The sequence below is a fragment of the Eretmochelys imbricata genome, chromosome 4 (genome assembly GCF_965152235.1).
Source record: "Eretmochelys imbricata isolate rEreImb1 chromosome 4, rEreImb1.hap1, whole genome shotgun sequence".
In the NCBI taxonomy this organism is placed as follows: domain Eukaryota; kingdom Metazoa; phylum Chordata; order Testudines; family Cheloniidae; genus Eretmochelys; species Eretmochelys imbricata.
In genome coordinates, this window is record NC_135575.1 from 8,982,189 (window position 1) to 9,005,924 (window position 23,736).

Here is a 23,736-nt window from a genome sequence, read left to right on the forward strand (position 1 = left end):
ATATTGTGCAGAAAATACTTTGCAAGAGCTTAATTACCCTGATTTCAAATGCTTAATATATAGTAGGTTAAGCCATTGTAGAGAACATAAGAACAGCCATGCTGGGTGACACCAAAGGTCCATCTAGCCCACTAGCCTCTCTTCCAACAGTGGCCAATGCCAAGTGCTTCAGAGGGAATGAACAGAACAGGCAATCATCGAGTGATCCATCCCCTGTTGTCCACTCCCAGCTCCTGGCAGTCAGAGGCTAGGGACACACGGAGCATTGGGTTGCATCCCTGACCATCTTGGCTACTGGCCTTGATGGACCTATCCCCCCATGAACTTTTCTAATTCTTTTTTGAATCCCATTATAGTTTTGGCCTTCACAACATAACCTGTGGAACTCATTGCCAGGAGGACTGCGTGTTGTGTGAAGATGTACTTCCTTTTGCGGTTTTTTAAACATGCTGCCTGTTAATTTCATTGGTTGACCCCTGGTTCTTGTGTTATGTGAAGGAGTATATAACACTTCCCTACTCACTTTGTCCATGCCATTCATGATTTTGAACTCAAGCACGCACAAAGGGCTTTTCTGGACCTTTATGAACTCATACATTTTAAATTAGAAATGTAATTAGTCTTTTTTCATGAATGGAGAAGATGGTAGGTCTTAGTATGCATAGTGTTAAATTCATTGCAAATAAGACTATATATCTGTGCAGTAACTACATGTATGTTGTTCATAATTTGTGGTTTTCACAAGCAGGATATCCTTTTTACTTCACTGAATAGACCAGTGCAAGCTAAAGTGCTCCTCTGTGTTTCTTTAAAGTGGCAATGCCCAGTTCAATACAAAGAAGTCCTTATTGTGTATCACTTTGACATAGTTTGTACCAGTTCATTTAAAAAATAAACCAGCCTAATACATAATTTAATCCTCCACTGTCCCCAGTTAAAATGAAATCAAGGAGACAAATCCTGAATTCTATGCTTTTTTTTTTTTTACTTAATCCCTACACAAGCAAATTCCCCTTGAAGTCAGAATAAGGCCTGCATAAACATTGAGAGCTTCAAGATCTGGTCTGGCATGAACTAATCAATGTGTGTGCATTTCAGTACGGAAACATATTCCAGCGTCATGCTTCCTAAGGGAGTGTTGGAAATGATTGGGGATTCGTTTTGGTTGCTAAAGCCACAGCCACATGACTGTGGATGTGAGGTGCAGCGCACCGGCCACGCTGGCCACAGTTGCTCTTGCTCTTAAGAGTACAGATGTGCAGAAGAGGCCACCAGAATCGTGGGAGACGCATGCATATGTGGCAACTGCTACCCCCTTTACAAGGGGCAGCATGTGCTCCCTCCAGTGCCCACCCATCAGGGAAGGGGGATATGGTGGGGGAATGTAATGCTGCCCTCAGAGAGTGAAAATAGTTACATTTTGGCTCCCCCCCCCCCACCCGGCAGGTGTGCCTATGTGAGAAGACTCTTTACATCCTACACATGTGCATCCCACTTCACATCCAGCCATTTGTGTATAGTGTATAGGTGTTCCAGACACTGCTAAGGGGTCTTTCCTTTAACCATCCCCACTGTTCATATCCTTCTATAAAACATCTCTCAGCTGCAGCTTTGTGTCTATCCCATGGCTGACTCAGTCATAGGGGCATTGTTTTTCATGACATTTTAATAGGCGGTTTTGTCCTGGCAGTGCCCATCTCCTGTGATGGGGCAGGGAATCAAACCCAGGTCTCTGAGGACTTCGACCAGTGCCTCAACCTCTGGATTGTCTTTCCTTTCTGACTTAGTGGCTGTACGTTTCAAAAGCTAAAGCTAGCTGATATAAGTGGTAAGATAAAGTAAAGTTTCTTAAACAGTTTTCTGTGACAGTTACTTTGGCACATGGCTGATGAGATCACACGTTTCTGTTTGGCAGCCCTCAGGATCTCATGGAGTGCTTTCTGAATGGGACCGGGGAACAAGTTCAATCAGTGTCATTACCTTTGTGTCGCACGTTGCTTAAATATATCGCTTTCCAGTTAATTATCTTAATTAAAAACATAGAAGGTCACACCTTTGCTTTGGTGGTAACTGTATTCAGAACAGTCACCTTTTATGTGTGTCGTTACAATTTGTTAGATTGTTAAATTTGGTCCCAAAAGACTAGTTACACCATTCCCTATACTTCACTTAATCTCCAAAATGAGTCATGACCAAAAACCCCTCACATCCAACTGTTCACTATTTATTAGGCTGTCTCCCCGACAGGTTAGAGGGGAGGAGAGAGAAAAGAGAGAAAGAAAGGTTTCCCACAGACCTTTTTTGTTTGTTTGTTTGGTGGACACCTTTTGTGGATCATAAAAAAGCCCTTCACTACTGCATCGTGTTATGGCTCATGTAGATAATATTGAGAAGGACACATCATGCTACACCCCTCTCTTTTCAGCTCTTTTTAAAGTGGTGTTAGACCGACCGAGAATTATTAAAGGGAAACGCAGCCATAGGTGCTGATGTCAGCACCATGCTGTGTGATCGAACAAGAAATATGGTAGATACTTTAACTCACAAAGACATGAGATACCAGCCAAGGCTTACATTACTGCAGAGCTGAGAGCTTTTCAAAAATATTTTCTCTGAGGAGAATCAGATTTCACTCATACTTCTCTCAGCAAAGACATGTCTGAGCAATGATTATGAGCTTCTTTTTGGACCTGTGCAATCCACTATTACACAGCCAGTCTTTTAGCTGGCAGTATGACAAACAGTTCATTCTTCCTCTTGATGGAAATATTATAAGAACACATGGAGCCTTGATTTAGCTCTCCCCCAAAGCAACAACATTTCCTGTGATTTTTCAGACTTTTTTTCACCTCATTCTTTAGGGTGAGATACTTCCTGAGTGCTATGAGAGTCTGTTGGCATCCCCAAATTCACCTCATGACTGGAGGACGACAAATTTTAATGAACATCAGGGTTTTATCCCTTTTGAACTCAAACAATAAGTCATTAACATCAATCTAGCAAGGAAGATACAAGCAAATATGCAAATTATGTCTAACTAGGTGTAGTCCTGGGGATCCTGCTAAGGTTGCCAGATTAGTCTTTAATGCCATGAATGTTGGACATTCCTGGAGTAGGATGTATTCTGGATATATGGTTATTAGGATGAAAATATTTGCATTACACAATCATAGGTTAGGATCAGAATTTCATGAACTGCCACAATGAATATCAAGGGAAGACTGAAGCACATCTACAAGTGGGTTCTATAAAGTTATCCTCAAAATGGGCAAGCAAATTTCAGAGAGCACTGCTTTTCACCTTTTTATATTTTAGTATTTTTAAGATTTAGCTTATTTTCTTTTTTATGGAGGAGTTATGTTTAATCGTGGTGCAATCTAATAGGGCCCCACTCTTCAGCTGCCATGTTGGAAACAACAATTCAGTTGCCAATAAAGTGTTTCTGGATAAATGGAACGCATAATTCGGTTTCCAACAGCACTGAACCGACTGCCCTAAACTGTCTTACATTAACTCATCTTGCTGCTTATTTTTAATAGTCACTATAGATTAAGAAGTTACTGCTATTTGTCTTATCACGAGCTAATAGCATTGCAGACTGTTTTACGCAATCAGATCATATGTGCAAATGATGCAGTTATGTTCAGTAAAAAATTATTCACTTCTGATGAGCCAATCAGACAGCATATGGAAATATTTTTCCTGAATGGCTTCTCAGCGATTAATAGTCTTTTAGACTTCATCTGCTATTCAGAAAGTTACTTTAAATTGGGGGTGGGGTGGGGGGGCTGTTTCAGTTTTGAGATTCAAGGCCATAAGAAAATATTTCCAACTAATTCTAGTAGATATGTACTAAGTATATAGCACTACTTTGCTTTGTTTTGTTTTGTTTTCCACTGAGGTAGATATTGACACTTATTGTCCCTTTTAGTGAAATATCTTGACTGAGGGGAAAACAATCCTCTTGGATAAATTAAATGTAGGTATTCAGCTCAACAGAATTCAATATCTGCTTAATGGAATATTCATCAGGAAATTCATTCACTGTGACTAGGATGAGAGGTATAATTTATTTTTAAAAATCCACAGCATGTATTACTGGACGAATAGAGTTTGGGGAAATCTGAGCATAGCGTTCCTGAACCTTGCTTGGAGCCATTAGAGTTGGACAATTTTTTTCAGAGGAATCATTTATTTACCAAAAAATGCAGTTTGGTTGACCTGAAACTGGTCATGAATTTGACATACATGGTTTCAGTCCTTCCCCAAAATGGCTGGAGAAGGTGGTGATGGTGGACCCCGGCTGTGCTCCCTCCCCCGCCCCAAACAAACAAACAAATGAAAAACCCTCACAGCTTTAGCTAGGTGACTAGGGCACTCACCTGCAATGTAGCACATCTAGCTTCAAATCCCTTCAAATTTGCAATGGATGAAAAATTGACCTTTTCATTTGGCCAAACATTCTGTAAAATTTCAGATTTGGTTCCACCCAAATCAATCTCCCCACCCCCGATTTATTTATTTATTTCGGAACGGCCACCAAACTGAAAAAACTGTATTTTTCTCGCTCTAGAGTGGCCATCTGAATGGGATTGTCTGTTCATTGAAGTTGGTACTGGATCTTCAGCACTTGCATAATTGGGCCTGTAATGTATTTTTTGGTTTTTGTTGTTGTTGATTTTAATATAGGCCTTCAGAATCATAAGCTTGAATTGAGCTTCAAAATAACATTTTTCCCTAATAAAATGTAAGGACCCATTTTGAAACTTCTGTATGCCTAAAGCTTGGCAATTGAGTACATAGTTTAATGAGCCTGAATGGAATAATAGAACACCAGGGGAAAACATTACTTATTTATTTGTATTGTGGTATTAATCAAGAGGCACCAATCAGGGATTAGGACCCCGTTATGCTGGGTGTTATACAAACATTTGACAAAAAGATGGCCCCTTCCCCAAAGAGCTTAAAATTAAGGTCAGGTCTACACTAAAAAGTTAGGTCAACCCAGCTACTCTGGTTAGAGGTTTGAAAAATCCACACTGCTCTGCCATGTAGTCGGTGTACATAGCGTTAGATCAACAGAACAATCCTTTCATCTGTTGGGGAGTGGATTAACTATTGTGATGGGAGAACCCTTCCCATCACTGCAGTGAGTGTCTAGATTGAAATGCTTCAGCGGCACTCCTACAGCATTTCTAGTGAAGGCACAATCACAATAAAAAAGACATACTAAGTAACTTGTGTGCAAAATGTTTCTGTCCTTATCACACAGGTGTTGGCCTAAAGAATCTCTAGTGGACAGCAGATAGTGCTCAACAGTGGGCATTCTAGTTCCTGATTAACTAAATATTATATTGAGTTTACTTTTGATATTACTAACTAAAAAAAAACCTGTGTACTCTTACGTTTAGTGTTATGTTCAAAAGAGCAGACTAAGATCACTGTTTACATGTGAAGGACCACGTTAATAGTGTGGGAGGTTTTACAAATCAATCAGATGAACGAAAAGCTAATAGAAAACACCTATGAAAAAAGCATTGCTTTCTACATCATCCTTAGATACCACATTTAAGAGTTTAATTTAGAATGTGGCTGGTGAAAGCATTTATGGATTATTGACATTTTCAGCCTGCCCACTTCACAGTGAAATTCGTTAGGAGGTGATAATTTCGGGATCACATTATAGGAAGCCATTGCAATATGAAGTGCTTGAGCGGCACTTTCGTTCACTGGTGCATGGGTATTATTTGAAAACCATAATTTAAAAACTGAGCCACTGAGATTACTCCTGCCTCTTATTAAACGAAGGATTAGCAGCACTTCATTTGCCCAGAGAAGCAGATGGCTGTCAGGCATTTTTGCTGTATAATACATAAAGATTTTAATGACGACCATATTGAGGGTGGAGATATAGATTGTATTTGTTTACTGAAGCACTTTTATATCTTCATGGCAATATGCACATTTCAAGCTAAATGTGCCCCACAAGAGGTCTTGCCCTGTTGCGTCCTTTTCTTTGAAAGAACCATGCCTATGAAAAGATCATACAATGGGTGCTTTATTGGGGCAAATACATACCGGAGCGAAATCCTGCCCTTCAGCGGAGGCAGCCAGCACATGGAGGATGAGCCGGGTTCTGCTCAATGTCTCCGCTGTAACAGGAGTCTGTCTGGTCATGGGCAGGAGACCCTCCCAGTGGGCCTGTGGGCAGAGGCCTCCAAACTGTGAGCACACTGCCCTGCTTTGCCACTACTATGACCAGAAGCAAAGTGCACGCTGGCCAGCTGCTAGCTAGAGCTTGCTGCTGATGTAAGAAGAATTGCTAGCAGACTGCAGTGTGGTGTGTGTCTGTATTCCAGCTACAGGGCATGGGGAGCCCCTGGGTCCCTTGTCTGGAGAACTCATGTCCAGCAGTGTACTGTCCTGTGTTGCTGAATACACAGAAGTAGCAACTCCTTGGGTTTTCTTCCCCCCAGGTCTTTTGCATCGGCGCGGGATTGGGCAGGATCTAACCTTGGCGGTGTGGTTTTAATGATATGTTGGGAAAATACAACAAAGCAGAGATTCAGACACACTGAGGGTTTCAAGCATTTCAAGTTTGTTTGCCAAAATAGTTTGTGCCGTTTATATGCTTTGCTGCCTTTTTCTGTGGTTTTTTTATAAGCTTTCTGTGGTTTTTAACTGCAGATAAGAAGGAATCAAGTATGTGCACTACCAGGACTTATGTCTGTTTATTGAAAATCTGCGGTGGAGAACTTGTGCTGCCTTCCCTGCAGCCTCCACAGTCCTCTCAAAACCTCCCTGTGAAACCCCTGTGTTCCATCACAGGTTTGGGGCCAATATTAGTATTAACGATCATATCTAACCAGATCTTCCCGGGTGGTGAGGTCGGGCAGAGTAGGAGTCGTGAGTAGGGTACTGTATGGATGTCTTAGCCCCACGCCCTTCTTCCTGTCTTTTGCCTGTCCATTCCCACAGTTGACTCACACATCCATCACCACCTTCTCTCTGTTGAGAGTTAGGAAGAATCTTTGCACCTGATTCTCATCTACACTAGAATCCCTTTTTACTGGCAGAGCTGTGTAAAGGGGCCATAGTGTATGTCTATACTTAATCCTGGAGTGTGACAGCAGCTCGAGTAGCATATCCAAGCTAGCTTTCATCTGTCTAGTTCTGGTCATGGAGAAGTGAAGCCATAACAGCGTGGGCTATCCGAGCCCACCCGTAATCCTGGATAATTACTCACAAAGCTAGGCTGCATGGAAGCCTACGCTGCCACAGCTTTACTGCTCTGGTAGTTCAGCTGGCTTGGGCACATCTACCCAAGCTGCAGTCACACTCTGTGATTGCAATATAGACACACCCTTTGTGTGAACAAGACTCAGACCTTTTCCTGAGGGCAGGATATCCTGTAACCTACTGCAGGGTTTCTTAGGCACCTGGTGCAGGCCACTAGCAGAGACGTGGCTAGATCCATCAGTCTAATAATGATACAGCTGTTGGTTTATTCCACACTATCAAGACTCTTCCTAGCTATGAAAACAACGAGAATTCTGGTGGTACTGGCACCTTAAAGACTAACAGGTTTATTTGGGCATAAGCTTTCATGAGTACACCCCCCACTTCTTCAGATGCATGGAATCTCCGGACTCCTCGTTGTTTTTGTGGATACAGACTAACACGGCTACCCCTCTGATTCCTAGCTATGGTAACTTTTCAGAAGGTGTTGGCTAGTGGATACACTTTGGTCTCTTGGATTTAAATGCATGATTTACTTAGATTTACTAAGATTACTTAGTAAGATTACTAAGTAAGATTTACTAAGATTACTTAGTAAGATTACTAAGATTACTTAGTAATTTACTTAGATTTACTTAGATTTAAATGCATGATTTACCTAGGCTTGTTGCTGTTTGGGCCAGAGAGTTGAGGGCTGTGGGGAAGAAGTTCTGGTTCTTCACATCCGCCGTCAGAATCCAACAATATCAGCCTTCCATGCAGACTCCAGTGCTCCTCTGTGTGCTGTGGTGTGACGTGGTCGTTTGGTACTCACTTGCAGACTCTGCATCATATGTTTCCCTTACATGTAAAAAACCCACAGAAGGGAGGGGGAAATAATTTGGAACAGCAAGGTTCATCACATACTCCCACTCTGACTCTTTGTGATGTGGGGTTGGCTGTGGATTCTTAGCTGCCATGTAATGGTGCGTGAGGAACGCCTGGGGCCTGGGATCGATGGGAAAATGAAAAGCCTTTGGGTCTCTGGCCATCCTCGTGCAGCAGCCCTGACTCCATACCCCTTCCAGCATCCTCTCCAAAGCACTGTCAGGCCAGCTGATGTGATGCTATTGGATGGACAAAGTCTGCAATCTTGCAGGGGAGACAGTGTCACCTCAATGATGGTCATAGGGACCATGTTGCTCTAAGCAGCAGCATCTTACGCAACTGAGACAAGGGTAATTTACTCAACTACCAGCCACATCCCTTTTCCCAGTAGGCATCACAGAACATGTGTTGTTGGCGTTAGTTGCTGATCAGGCTATGTGCACTAAGGACAATGTATGACATAGTAGTGTTTCACTTCTGCATGATATTGGATCAACTCATTTTTTCTCCCCTACATGCCTGGAGCAGAGCCTAATATGGGAGCCCAAGATTGCATTCAGATCAATACAGTGGACAGTACATTCCCTGACATCAAATGAAGACTTGTCACAAAAAATATTTAATTATGGTTTTTTGCGAAGGACGTTAGCAGCATTGTTTGGATTGTTATTGTCTGATGTGGGAAGTAACCTAACATGACAGGCGAAGTCTAATACAGTAACCAAAATGTGCATCTGAGACAAGTCTTGGGATTACCCGTGATGTCCAGGGAATTGCTACACCTGCTTACAGCGTGACAGAGCCACCTCTGTGCCCGCTGGCAGAAATCCTCTGGTTACCACTGGCAGCACAAGAGCTCTGCTCGGGGTTCCACCTGCCCCGCTCTTTCTCTCTGCAAGCTAGAGACTGGCACAGCCCACTTCCTTACACTCTGCACTCAAGTGCTCAGCCCCTTGTCTTCTGGACACCTGCAGCATACCCCAGTCTGTTGCCTCCATAGAAGTAATTCATCCTGGTTTACTAGCTTCACCTCAGTTCAGCATGCTGTTTAGCAGAAGGCACTTAGACATGTCTATAATAAAACCAAATGGAAGTTTATTTAACAAAGCTTGAGTTCAAGATTCAACTAAAAGCAAGTACAAGGAATTGGAAACAAGGATGCAGGTAAAAGAAAAACATGAAACACAATCTATAGCCTAACAACAAGTAACTTCCTTGTCTAATAAGTTATTTCTCACCCAGTGGTCAGTTCGTACAGTGCTTGTCCGGTCCAGAGAGTTGGGATCCACTTTTCATGAGACTTTTCTTTGGTAGAATGTTACCTGTTTAAAAGATAATATGTGTGCCCTTTTTCAGTCGTGGGGCAGGTCTACACTACCGCTTAAGTGGATCTAACTTACGTCTCTCAGGAGTGTGAAAAAGTCTACACTGCCCCCCAGCGACGCAAGTTTTGTGCTGTCCACACTGGCATTGTGTCTCCTGCCGATATAAGCTTCTGCTTCTCAATGAGGTGGAGTAATTATGCCGACATGCAGCTGTGCCAACGTAGCACTGTAGTGTAAACTTGCCCTCAGACATTTGTCTTTATCAGTGCTCAAGTCTGCATCTTCCCCAGCCTGTAAACACAAAGCTGGGCTGAGGCAATGGATGTCAATTGTTCCCAGACCAGAGGAAAAGCTCAGTGCAAACTCAGAAGCTTGTCTCTCTCGCTTACGCAAGTTGGTCCAATAAAAGTTATCATTTCACCCACCGTGTCTCTCTAATTGTTCTCACTGTGGACTGAGTCAGGTCTGAGACCCACCCCACCTCAGGGGACAAGTTTCACCCCCACTAGTTTTGGAAACCAGTATTCTACATGTCAGATAACTCTAAAAATGTTTTCTGTGTAAACATCCTGCAATAACCATGACAACCAGCTAGTGCTAAGCTTTTGGTAGAGATCCCACATAACCCCCTCCAGTGGCCTATTGGCCACAGAAGTAATATTCCTGCCAGGGCATGTCTGTGTCACAGCATCCAACAGTTTTATATAATGCATGGTGTGATGCGATTGATTACATGCATTAGAATTTCTGAAAGACAGAAAGTGGCCTCACGAAGATCTTGTTGCTATTCCAACCTCTCCGACACTCTTAACTTTCTTAATTTCCTTGAGTGATTTATGTATTTATTTATTTCTAAGATTATAGTTCCCTGGCTTGTGCTTATGGGCACCCCGTTAATTAAAATAACCAATACAAAGGCCAGTGTACAAGGCTACTTATATATAAATAAATATCCAACAAACTCCTTCAACTTTCAGCCCATCCTCTTTCTCAAGCACCCCACCCCCAATGTGTGCCTTTGCAGTGCACCCAGAACCTTAACAAATGTGGGCTCTGGCGGATCGAGGTTTGGAGCTGAGGACCCCCAGTCACCTCTTGTTTATATCCAGAGTTCAAGCACTTCCCCTGATCTCAATGGTGACCATTCACCATGGAGAGAGGTGTAGGATATAAACCAACAGTCATTGGGATGGCTGATGTAGTCCTTCACTCCTAGCTCAAACAGCTTTACATAGAATCACTGAATTGTAAGACTTAAAGGGACCTCAAGAGGTCATCTGGTCCAGTCCCCTGCACTCTAAGGATTAAGTATTATCTAGACCATCCCTGACAGGTGTTTGTCTAACCAACTCTTAAAAATCTCCAATGATGGAGATTCCACAACTTCCCTAGGAAATATATTCCAGTGCTTAACCACCCTGAGAGTTAGGAAGTTTTTCTTAATGTCCAACCTAAACCTCCCCTGCTGCAATTTAAGCCCATTGCTTCTTGTCCTATCTTCAGAGGTTAAGAAAAACAATTTTTCTCCCTCTTCCTTGTAACAACCTCTTATGTACTTGAAAACTGTTATCATGCCCCCCCTCAGTCTTCCCTTCTTCAGAGCAAACAAACCTAATTTTTTTCAATCTTTCCTCATAGGTTATGGTTTCTAGACCTTTGATCATTTAGATGTATAAAAAAAATCTCCTTTTTCATGACGGAATAAACACAGACTGGATGATTTGTCCTTGATAGTATTTTGTCACTAAATAAAATCTGTAACTTGAGTTAAACGAAGGGGTAGATGGATGGATGGATGTAAATTGTTAACTCTTCTTGAGGGTAGAGGAGAATGGAGCCATCCTCTCTTAATATACTATCTGGTGTGACACCTTTTATAAAAGCTGGAAAAGCACTGAACACAATTTTTTAGTTTTAAACCTTCCCCCACCCACTGTATTCTCCTTAAACTATTCATCCTTGAGTTGTTTGCTCCTGTTGTGTGTTTGAACGTGTGGAAAAATCTTACTTTTCCAGTCCACAAACAGTTATAAAACTGGAACGTTATTAAATATTCAAACCCAAACAAACACAGCTGGCACAAGCCCCATTGCTGTTATGTCCTTTCAGAGCATACCAAACTCTGGTGCAACCACACCCTGCTCCAGAACTGCCCATTTCTTCAGCAGAGCTCAAATGGAGCAAGAGGAGGGTCCTAAGAACCTGGGCTAAGGTTTAAATTGATGAAATGGAAGAGCAAGAGACCAATCAATTCCCGCACCTACCCTGGCTGACCAATGAGTAGATAGAGTCTCCAGAGGAGGAGCGGCCATCTTTGCATTCCCCCAGTATGTGCTCCCCTCTCTCTTCTACTGGGGCTCTCTCAATCACTTCAAGATCCATCGAGTTTCCCAGCCATTGGGGCAGGTAACTATACCCCTGTTATTCCCTTGTGCATGCTGCAAAAGCTTAGAGAGTGCCATGCAGGACTGTTCCTGTGACACAGTGATGGTTGTCTCCAAAATATGCCTTATGAATGGCTGAGAAGAACTAGACTTGCTTCTAAATATATATTAGGAAGACAACAATTAATGTTGTATTCTGCTCAAGTGGGTTAAGTGTGCCGGAGACTTTTAAGAAGCAATTTTCAGAGAGATGGCCATTCAGGCTATCAACATGTGTTTTGTTAATGGTGATCCTGGGTGCCATCATGGAATCTGTGTATTTATTGTGGCACCTATGGAGATCAGATATTGTCCTTGCAAGGAGTACATGTGAACTATACTAGTCAAAAGAAACATTGGAAGGAATTGGGGTGTGGAGCGAGTAACATGTCCCAGGCTTGTACAGCGGTTCTTTGGATTGTTTCTGTGCTAGCATAGTGATGTTGATACTAATGGTGGCCATGTTGCAAACAGCACAGGAGGTGTGGGGGATACCGTTGATCCATGCTAATGAGTGCAGTAACAAGAATAGGTGTAGCAGGACTTGCTGTAAGAGAAATAAACATGTCTACAGTTGTTTAAGTTGTGATGAAGTGTTAGGACCACCTCAGTGATATGTGCAGTGTGTGAATTTTGTGAACTGAAATCTTTATCGTTAAAGTACTGTAGCCCATTCAGACATTGCAACTATGATGCAGACTTCTCTGTAATTCATGCTTTCTGAGCAAATTGTTAAATTCTGTGAATGGCAGTGCTGATAGTTTTGAAATGCCATTCCATAGTACGCTATGAAGGAATCGGAGATACGGTGAAAACTGCTCAGTACGTTTAATTTTTTTCTTATTGTTATATGATATGAGAACCAAGGGACATTCAATGGGTTAAATTCTCCAGGCCTCCAAGATACCACAGTGCAACTCCTTTGAAGCAATGTGGAGTTGCACCAGTATAATCAAGAGGAGAATCTGGCCCATTGAAATGCCAGAGCAGTAAATTTAGATCCAATAGAAGAACGTACTTATTTGCTTGACCTATGGAAACCACCAAGCAGGAGGTGGTCATCTTCTGTGGCTGGCATTTTACAACCACTAATAACATGTAGTTCAGCAACATAAGGGTAATGAATTCTTCACAATGCTCAGCTGGTCATGAGTAAATTCTCTCCTCCAGCCTGTTTCCTCCTACCTATAGCACTGCACAATTGTTTTGGCACATTATGAGAGGATTTTGCCATCCTCTGGAGCATAAATTCCTATCCGCTACACTGCCAGCAGTACAGTAGGAAAGATGAATCAGTAATAATTCCTATGGGGCTAGAAGCTTTGAGACACATCACCTATGCCTTTAAAAAAAACCACCCTCATTCTTCAAGAAAATTAATTATGGCCAGCTACAGCCAGGTGTAGTGTTGGCAGGTGCTATGCAAGTTTCTCTGTAACTGCTGGGTCCACTTGGTTTTAATCCTGACTGGTCGCATCACTGCTTTTGCAGTGCTAGCGTCAACCCTCTCTCCTGCAGAGTCAGCCATGTAGCTAAGACCACTGAGGCCTTGAGAGCGACTAGCTAGAGTCATTTCACTCTTCACCTCAATCTGTTTTAAGCTAGAGATGAGTCTGAACCAAGGCCCCACACCAGAGACCGCTGAACTTTGGAGAAATTTGCAGCAGGATCTGACCCCCTATGGGTAGTTCATGCTTCTTTCCACATCAGGAGCTGTAGATTGAAACCCCATATATAGAAAAATAGATATAGATAATATTCAAACCTGTTCCTGAAATTTTTCTCTTTGAACTTGGAGAGCTGGCAGGATCAATCTCACAGAGGAGCCACAGCCTGGAAATGTGTGTTGTGAATTCTTGGAAGGCAAAATCAAAACACATGTACCTTCCTCTGTGGTATTGCCCCTTGTCCTTGGAAGTGTCGCTCTCTGTTCTCTGAACCTTGCCTTACTACCAGTAAATGTTCACTTCTCCCAGAAACAAGTGATATCCCCCAGTGATATTCTATGGGTTTTGTTGTGCCTTCCACCTCCAGTGGATGAGGCACCAAGAGCCCAGCAGAACAGAATTTGGGTAGCACGTAAACCATTTCCACCCTATGACCCTAGATAGATGTACTCTTATTTTTCTTTTCAGTGAAGCACCATGTATATTGCAGTATAAAATAAGATTTTTAACAGTAACAGTAGAATCATAGAATATCAGGGTTGGCAGGGACCTCAGGAGGTCATCTAGTCCAACCCCCTGCTCAAAGCAGGACCAATCCCCAACTAAATCATCCAGCAATATTTAGGTTGTAAGTCTACTTCTCATCATGAATGCAGATGTCCAAGATTAAGACTGGTGCATCTTTACCTATGAATACAAAAATCACATTATCTACAACAGAATCATTAACACGTCATAATTTGCCAACTCTTCTCACACCGTTACCATAGGTATCTCCTAATTCTAAGTACAGGGAGGAACTGTTAATTTCAGATGTCTCTGAGGTTTTCAGTGGTGCTCTGTAAAATGCTGAATTTTTAATGGTGAGCCATTTGGTGTGTCTTCTGTTGACTGGACTACGGCCTATTCCTGCACAATTAGCTATAGCTCTCATTCAGAGCAAATTTGTGCAGTGTTCGTCTTGCCTCTCCTGTTGTCATTAGTTTTAAGGTGTGATGTCTGTTTTGTTAGATGGATCACAACTTCTTTCTTAAACTTTGATACTGCAGCGGCTGACTTTGTGTGTCTCTGATTTTCGCTGGTGGGGCCATACAAGGTGTTGGTTCTTTATCAGGGCTGTTTGTTGTCTTCTGTGTCCTTTCCTTCCCACGAAGGAGTGATTTTCAACAGACGCAAGCATGCTAGCAGCATTATATAAGCTACATCACTGAAGCCTGCATTACCATGCACCAGTGACTTGGTTCAGATTGACTGCACAACTAGTGACCTAATACAGTGCCACCTCATGACACAAGCAGGAGGGCAGACAGGAAATAGATCAGTGCCTCATCTACTGTAGGAACATCAAGTTTACCTGGTGACAACAGCAGTTTGAGAGCTGAATGTTAAAATCCCTGCCTGTATTGTGGTCTTAAGGAGAGGAAAGGGGCCCGCTATCTGCTGATTCTGTGCGAGGGTGACTGTGACCAGAGTCCCGTGGGAGCCAACTGAGGTCACTCAATTAGGGTGAACTGCAAAGAACAGGGCAGGCATTCCCCGAAGCTGGTGGACATTCCAATATGTAGATTTACCAAGCCAGCATAAAACAGCTTCTTTATTACCTCACTGATTGCCCAAAACATAGTTCCCTTAAAGTAACACAGACACCCAAGTCAAATATGATGAGGATTACTGAAAATGTTATTCATCATATAAAAAAGTTCTACCAATCCCAAAGAATTGGACACATTACCTCCCAGGTTAATGAATATTCCATATCTTACCCAAGTACACGCTTACAGCCAATTCTTATTAACTAAACTAAATTTTATTTAAAAAGAAAAGAGAGAGTGAGTATGATTAAAAGATCAGTATACATACAGATATGATTACAGTCTTGAAATTCAGATTCATAGCAGAGATGGTGAGCTTTGTAGTTGCAAAGAGTTCTTTTAGAATTTAGTCCATAGGTTATAGTCCAATGTCCAATATCATATTCAGGGTGTTCCAGTTTAGGACTGAGATCTCAATCTTGCGACTCAAACTTCCCCTGATGAAGCTTAAGTAGATCTGAGATAAAAAGGATTGGGACCCAAGAGCCTTTTATACAGTTTTCTAGCAGCCACTTGACCATAGAGTCCTGGGTGAACAATAGGCTTTTGCTGTAACCTTCTGTTTCCTAAACCTCACGGGTAATTAACTGCATGGATTAACATAAGATAATTTATCCATTAAGCAGTTTATCACAAACTTTAAAGAGACATATAGACAATGACATCATTGCATCCAAGATTCATCTAAATGTTAATATCCCCTTTTGATCTCTGAATCAATAGCTATAGTGACAGACAGGAGCTGTCTGTTTACATGGCCAGCATCTATAAATAAACACATACAATTAGCATCACCTCTAATTCTCTAACAATACAGGTTTGCATTTCAAAGTTCTAGCCTATTTAGCATCCAATGGCCCTAATTACCATTCACATACTTTCTAACATGTCTTTAAAGGTTGGCTTTGGGTTAGTTAGCCTGCAAGCTGTTTAAGCCTTTCTGGTCATGTGTTATATTTTGTATAAGATTTGTTGCAATTATGTAACAGTGGTAGCAATAATGATTGTCATGGTTATATTTTAATTAGACAACATCACATTTAGGAATGGTGCATATAAAATGGAGTAGTGCACTGCAGTGGAAGAGAAAGTGTAGGACATCCATCTCTTCTGAGATTCTACACAAGACTTCTGGGTGAAAAGTCTATATCTGCTCTGCAGGCATGGGTGGCGGGTGAACAAGCTGTTGGGGGCAGCTAGCCCCTTGCTCCTCCCCCTCTGCCTCCACCCCCCCCCCCGCCAGAGCCCAGAGTACCCCCCTCCCGGGCCCCCACCGGAGCGCTGGGTGAGTGGCGTGTTCCCAGCACCCCCAATACCGGGCAGGCAGCGTGGCATGGCCATAGCCCTAGCGCCCCCAGCTCCAGGCCTTGTCAGCACTGGCACCAGGCTTTCTTCCCCAGCCACTGTGCTCCAGAAGAGCGGGAAGGGAACTAGAAGTAGGCAAGAAAGTCCTGGGGGCAGAGCATGGGCGGGGCCATGTCAGGCTGTTTGGGGAGGCACAGCCTCCCCCAGCCTACGATACCCACCGCCTATGTCTTCAAGGGCCTGATCCAAAGAAGATTGAGTTGATGGGAGTCTTTCCATGGACTTCAATGGATTTTGGCTCAGGCCGTAAATTCTTCTTGGGATAGGCTGTAAGGTTATGGCACCAAAGCCTTTCAGTAGTGTACACATGTGCTGAATAGGGTTGTTCCAGCACTGAGGGAATCAGGTCTGCTAAAAAAGGATGAAACTCAGTGAAAGCACTATAGTGCCTGATAAACAGAATAGATCTATGTTACAGGATATGGGCTTTTTGGTAGCACATTAATATTAGTAACATGTTAATATTTTAACAGCCATGAATATTTACATTTGTATTTTAAAATAGCGGTGTATTTAAATCTTCCCGTTGTTTTGTTGTTAATGAGGAAGGCCATCTTGATGATGATGATTTTGTAAGTGCTGATGGCGTGCTTGGTTCTGTACAAGACCTAGACCCAAATCCTGTGAACACTTAGGGACCTGTGTGACTTTACTCACCTGAGCAGTCCACTCACGTCCAGTGGAAATACTCCCCTAGATAAAGTTGTGCAGGTTCATTTGATTTTTCAGGATTTGGGCCATGGATATCAAGACAGACCCTATCCTGAATAGTTTATTCTATCTAGAAATCTGTTTCAACCCTATTTCAATTAATAAAACTCTTATTTTATGCTGTGAGCGTGATCCAAAGGCAATGGAAAGATCTCTGATTGAGTTCAATGGACTTTGGATCAGGCCCTGATTGCTTTTAAGACTGTAGTACACCTAAGTCATGTGCCTGTATTTTATCTAGTGTATATCAGAGGAAAAGATGTTTTACATATTTATATATATATATAACATTCACAAAATATAGCAATAACTGAAGTAAATTAATAATACTTCCTTTCATTTGGAAGAGGTATAGAAAAGTACCTGGCCAATACAGTACCATTAATCTATTCTCTTTTCTCCTTTCTCTCTTTACTTCTCTCTCTACAATAGAAGTGGAACAAAAAGGTAATTAAATACCTTTCAAATTATATATACTACTTATTTATAGGCTAAGTTATTTAACAGTTTTAACGTTTAGTTGAAATACTTTTGTCATTAATTCTCACTTTTTTTTTGTTAAAGTTTATTTAGTTTCTCTGCTGCTCAACTTCACAAGATAATATATATTTTTTGCTGAAAAGATTTACTGGTATAGTTTTCTTTCTCAATCTTCTACTCTAAAAGCATGATTATTTTTTTTAAAAGACCCTGTAGACACAGTGTCCCGTACATTAGCTACTGTAAAACAGTGTCACAGCTTCATTGGCTCCACGGAGCTCTATCAGTTTCTACTAGCTGAGGATGTGGCCCAAAATTTTGTGTATCGTTTGAATTTGTGATTTTTCCCATATTCTCTCTTTTTTCAGGGGGCTTAATCAACTTCTGCACTGTTGAAAATAATTGGTTGACTTCTAAGCAAGAAGTGATAATTCAACTGCCCCGTATACCAGCCCCATGCTAATAGAAATGTCTAATGGGGCACTTGTGCCTGGCCAGTTGTTATGTTTCAGGTCATCTTCATACCGCAATAACACACACAAGAACATTGACTCAATTGTAATATGTGATGAGCCCCCTCCAACTCACATTGAAGTCAATGGCAAAACTCCCATTGACCTGACTGAGAGTTCGGTCTGCCTCTTGGTATTGTGTCCAGAACTCATGTAGCTTTAAGTCATTCTTCCATGTCAGTCTGCATCAGCACAAGGGTCCACCCCTGGATCAGTTGCAGGATTAGGACCTTGGTGTGCACTTGAAATTTACTTTGTCGCCATCAATTTGTTTTTTATATTGTAATATCCCGTAGCACTCCCAGTGTGCCAACACACATATATTTGCAGTATATTCTTCCCTTAATACAAATGCATAACTCCAGTGAATAAGAGTTAATCTGGGCATCAAAGGGAGAATATAAACTAGACTGCACTGTATTTCGCTGTCACATACTGCAATCATTTCACTGCTTGCCAGGTTGTGCTCTGGCCCACGCTGCGTGTACTGCACTGTAGCACATAGTTCTCCTTCAGCTTATCAGTCAAAGATCAGATTTAAGTGTTACTTTAATTCTTACATCAGCAAGGCACATGTGCGGTGCCTTCTCCTAACCTCTGTCCGTGCAACATATCACCCTAAAACCAAACCGAACCAGCTGATCCCTGTCCCATTTCCATTCCCATTCTGAAGTCTGAGCAGCAAAGCACAGCTAGCCAAACCGTTCCTGTATGCTCCTCTCATGTAACCGTAGAAGGTATATGTTTTAAATTTGAATACTACTGTGTTTAACAGGACATTTTTAACTGATTAAAATCTAGATCTTGGGTTCCTCTCCAGTGAACTTTATTCTTTTCCTTCCTTTCTTCCTTCCTTCCTCGCTTCCTGTCTTTTCTTTCTCCTCTCAGTATTCATCCATTGTTCATTTTTAATTGTGTGGACTGCATGTTTTGTGTGTTCTGTAGCAGCTTCAAAAATCTTATTGCTAGTTATGACCCATACTAGGGTATTTTTGTCTTCCTGTTTGCTTTCAGTGTTCCTTTGAGTTGCTGAGGGATTTGCCTCTGCTTTGCCATGGTACCTTTTAAATATTCAATTCCACCTGGGCTGTAAGGATGGGCGCTTTTTTTTAATTTCCATTTCTAGGGCAATCTTCAGCAGACAGTTCAAACTAAATATGTGGAACAATTCCCCAGAAATTTACCCCTTCACTTAGCAGGTATAGATATAGTGTAGAATATAATCTGAAAATACAAACCCATAAACCCTTTGGGAATACATATTCATTTCAGAGTTTAGAAAGGCGAATAGTCCAAGTAAGTACACCAGTAAAAATAGATTCCAAAGGCAGTAAGAAAATGAACTGATGTTAATTGAAAAGGCAGCAAAAATCAATATGGTCCTGTTCTAGACCACACACTGCCCGTGGTGAAGGTAATCTGCAAATAGACTACATTTGTTGTGGGCTGATCGTACTCTGCTGCAGAGCTATAAACTATTAGAAGTTAATACCAAACCATCAGAGCTCTTTTTAACTTTCTTTTTTTGTGTTTAACTCTCTTCCCCTCCAACAGTTTTTCTTTGTCCTGGCCTACTAAAAGGTGTATACCAGAGTGAACATTTATTTGAGTCAGACCATCAGTCTGGGGCTTGGTGCAAGGACCCTCTACAGGCTTCTGACAAGATTTATTACATGCCCTGGACCCCGTACAGAACGGACACCCTGACGGAGTATTCTTCCAAGGATGATTTCATAGCTGGGAGACCAACGACTACCTATAAACTCCCTCACCGGGTAGATGGCACTGGATTTGTAGTGTACGATGGGGCTTTGTTCTTCAACAAGGAGCGAACCAGGAATATAGTCAAGTTTGACTTGAGGACAAGAATAAAAAGTGGGGAGGCTATCATAGCAAATGCCAATTACCATGACACCTCTCCTTACAGGTGGGGAGGCAAGTCTGACATAGACCTGGCGGTTGATGAGAACGGGCTATGGGTAATCTATGCAACCGAACAAAACAATGGCAAAATTGTCATTAGCCAGTTAAACCCTTACACCTTAAGGATCGAAGGGACGTGGGATACAGCCTATGACAAAAGGTCAGCTTCCAACGCTTTCATGATCTGTGGGATTTTATATGTGGTTAAGTCTGTGTATGAAGATGACGACAATGAAGCCACAGGAAATAAGATAGACTATATTTACAATACTGACCAAAGCAAGGATAGTCTGGTGGATGTTGCCTTTCCAAACTCTTACCAGTACATCGCTGCTGTGGATTATAACCCCAGGGACAACCTCCTTTATGTATGGAACAACTATCATGTGGTGAAATATTCTTTGGATTTTGGACCACTGGACAGCAGATCAGGTAAGGTTCTGTGCTAAGTTTTGCTTTTGGCTTCCATTATCTATAACCTGAAGCTGGTTTGTTTTTTCTGTGAAGTTAAAGTATATTTCTCTTTGATTGCATGTGTGTGTGCATGACTTAAGGCCTAATTCTCCTCACCCTTAATGCTTAGCTGCTTCAAAGAGACATTTTACTGTTTACAGAACATTTTCTGTATAGCTTACTTTGAAAATAAATGGAAATGGGAATAAATTGTCAGTGATAAGCCTGAGCCAATCTCCAGATGTCTAAGTTCCTGTTCAGATCATCAGAATCACCAGTGGAGATGCCTGTTCCATTGCATTTATTCTATCCATGAATCCCCTTTGCTTTTATGACCATGCCAGAACATTACTTTTGTGAAACATAGCTCAGATGTTGCTCTTATTGTAAATACCATGGGGCAGACCCTCAGCTGGTTTAAATCAGCGTGGCTGCAATGAAGTCAATGAAATGTTAAAGAATGTCATGAGCTGAGAATCTGTCCCCAGAGATGTGCAAACATACAAACATAAAAACAAACAAACAGTTGTTTGAGTCTTTGCTTTCCTTGAGATAAGCAATTCTTTTTACCTTCTCTTAAAACAATCTAGAGGAATAAGTCATTTAATTGCATCAATTTGTTTTCCCCCCCAATTAATACTTTTTTGTGGACTTTAATTGAAAGGTACATCTCCAAATGTAGCTTGTATACACACTGGAGAGCATTGCCATAAAAATATTTTGTACATGTGATTGCTGAAGTGAAACAATAGGCCTTTACTCCTTGCAGGGGATCAGTGGCAAAGGATCATGGGAATGTGTCAGCTTGCCCTCTGTAGTGGTTTAACAAAGTAGACAAGGGGGCACATTGAAATCTTAGATCTGTAACAAAGTCAAATTAACTTCAATTGAGCTGGAGACAGCCGGTTCAGTGCTTTTTACAGAGTGAAACAGAATATTGATTTTTCTCAAAAACTGCTAATTAATTGCTGCTTTTTAAGGAGTTACCTCCGTTTGTTATTTTATTGGGAGTTGGGTTCAATTACTGTAAAGGAATCTTTTGAAGAAAGGTCTGCTTAGGGTCCACAAAACCTATGAAGCTGATTGTTAACGCATATCTCCAGGAGGTTGTATCGGATAGAAGGAAATGATCTATCTCTCCTGCTCTTCAGTCTCTAAAGGGGCCATTCACTTCATGGGTGCCTGTCGATGGATTGGTCCCTTCTTACAAAGATCTTCTGCTAGTCTGTTTCCTTGCCTGTTGGGTGGAAGTAACATTGAAAACGACTCTGCACTTCCATCAGTATTCTCCATAACAAATGCTCCAAGAACGTCAACTAAAATAATAGTGTGCACGTTCTGGTGTACTGCTTGCAACATCATGCTCCAGAATTGAGCTGAGGACAAAATTGTGAGTGGTGTACATGAAATGAAGACCCTTCCCTGTACCTTTTATGATCCTAACGTTAACCCGAGCTATTTATTCTGATCACCACCATCTGGTGACCCAGCTGGCATAAATCATCTAAAAAAACCCACCCTTGTCTCCTGCTGTACTGCTGGAGTAAAACAAGGATGGTGTTTGGACAGTTACGCCCACTGGGGGGGGCTGCTTATTCTCCACAGCAGCAAAGCTGCCCCTGCCTCCTCACCGGGGAGTAGTCCTTCAGAGCTGTAATTGCCCCTACTCATTACGTGGGGTCCTTCGCTCTGCTCTGTACCCCTGTAAGAGACAGCTACCGTCTGGTCTGCTGACATTTGAGGCTGTTGGTGTAAGTAAATGCTACTCAGCGTGACTGAGACCTGCAGAATTGATCCCTTAAGCCCTAGCCCTTCCCATAACAAAACGCTGGGATTAGAAATAATTAATGTTACTTGTCAGGATTCAAGGCCATGCATCAAGTTCCACTCTGTTACCGCAGTGGGAATCCAGAGTAATCTCACTGGCTTCAGCAGCGTTATTCTGGATTTACACCAGTGTCACTGGGAGCAGAATGATTTGACCAGAGCAAGCTGTCCATGAACATATGTTCACCCCCTAGAGAAGAATTTTCTGTTGGATTTTAGGTGTAATTCATGCTGGGACATACATATGCAGGGTTCAGGGTCTAGTCCAATGCAGTCCTTTTTGACACAGATGGACTTCTGCCACTAGTGAGAGCTGGGGGAGGGAACATAGTTTCTCCTGTATGCTCTTGCAGTAAGGAGTGTAGGGCTCTTGGTGTCATATTATTGCAGGAAGTTAGTTACATGTGACACTGTGTGGGACACGGTGTCAATTTTGAACCGCTACAGTCAAACCAATGAACTTTTTAATCCATTTCTCAAGACATGTACAGTTTCTGTTTTCTGGGCAGGTAAAACAATATAACATATATTCTGCTTACCTCTAATTTGGCAGAGCTGAAAACAGGTTGGTTTAGGCTATGCCTTCACTGCAGTTAACTTGAGATATCTACACTTCAGTTAGCCTAGCTTGAGTCACAGCAGCCAGGCTGCAAAATAACTCTCTTTGAGCTGCACTGAATGATGGGAGCAGTTGCTGATTTGTGCTAACTCAAGCTGTTGCTAGATCCCTGCTGGGCCAGCAGGCTTGAATTTAAAGTGCTATCACACTCCAGCTAAAGATTCTTGCCTGTGTGTGGGAGTTGGGTTCGGGGCAGCACTTGAGTTAACTCTTCAATGAAGACAAGCCCTTAAGCTCACCCTGGATACAATGGTGGTGACATTTGTTGGCAGGGGAAACCTTTTGAGGAAGTGTCAGTTGTTGTGGGTTCACTCTTAGTTGCGAGGGCATTAGCTCTCTGGGTGTTAAAATGCTTTGCTTTCTCAAGCTCTTACTAGACTCATCCACTGCTCCTAGCACTTCAAGAAACAGAGGTGGATGGAAATGCCCACAGTTGGTTGGAGATTGCTTCCTTTGCTCATGGCAGTGGTCCACACCTTTGTCAGTCAACAGCCAAGCTTCTGTGAAGTGTTCTAGCCAGGCTAACTTGGAAGGCCCTTAAGCAGCTTGAATTATTATTGAATGGGGCTGCCTTGCTTTTTAGGTAGGACAGAGGCCACCAAGAGCATGTTACAACTGTACTGCCTAATCCAAACTGATTGCAGATCCTTTTTCTGATGTTGATTACTATCTGCAAACTCTAAATGGTCTAGCACCAAATTATCTTAGAGACCACTCATGAGCCCAGATGTAA

The 23,736-nt window shown here is 42.1% G+C and overlaps 1 protein-coding gene across 17 annotated transcripts in view; it reads left to right on the forward strand.

The window, feature by feature from the left end:
• The window catches only part of ADGRL3 (adhesion G protein-coupled receptor L3), a 440,011-nt gene that overhangs the window by 132,819 nt on the left and 283,456 nt on the right, over positions 1-23,736 (forward strand). For 13 of the 17 annotated variants that reach the window (XM_077814298.1, XM_077814297.1, XM_077814299.1 and 10 more), the window contains exons 3-4: positions 17,622-17,636; positions 19,736-20,536. In XM_077814298.1, the coding sequence (XP_077670424.1) occupies positions 17,622-17,636; positions 19,736-20,536 (816 nt within the window). The remainder of the gene's footprint in view (positions 1-17,621; positions 17,637-19,735; positions 20,537-23,736) is intronic. The other 4 variants (XM_077814302.1, XM_077814300.1, XM_077814308.1 and 1 more) reach the window with 1 other exon arrangement.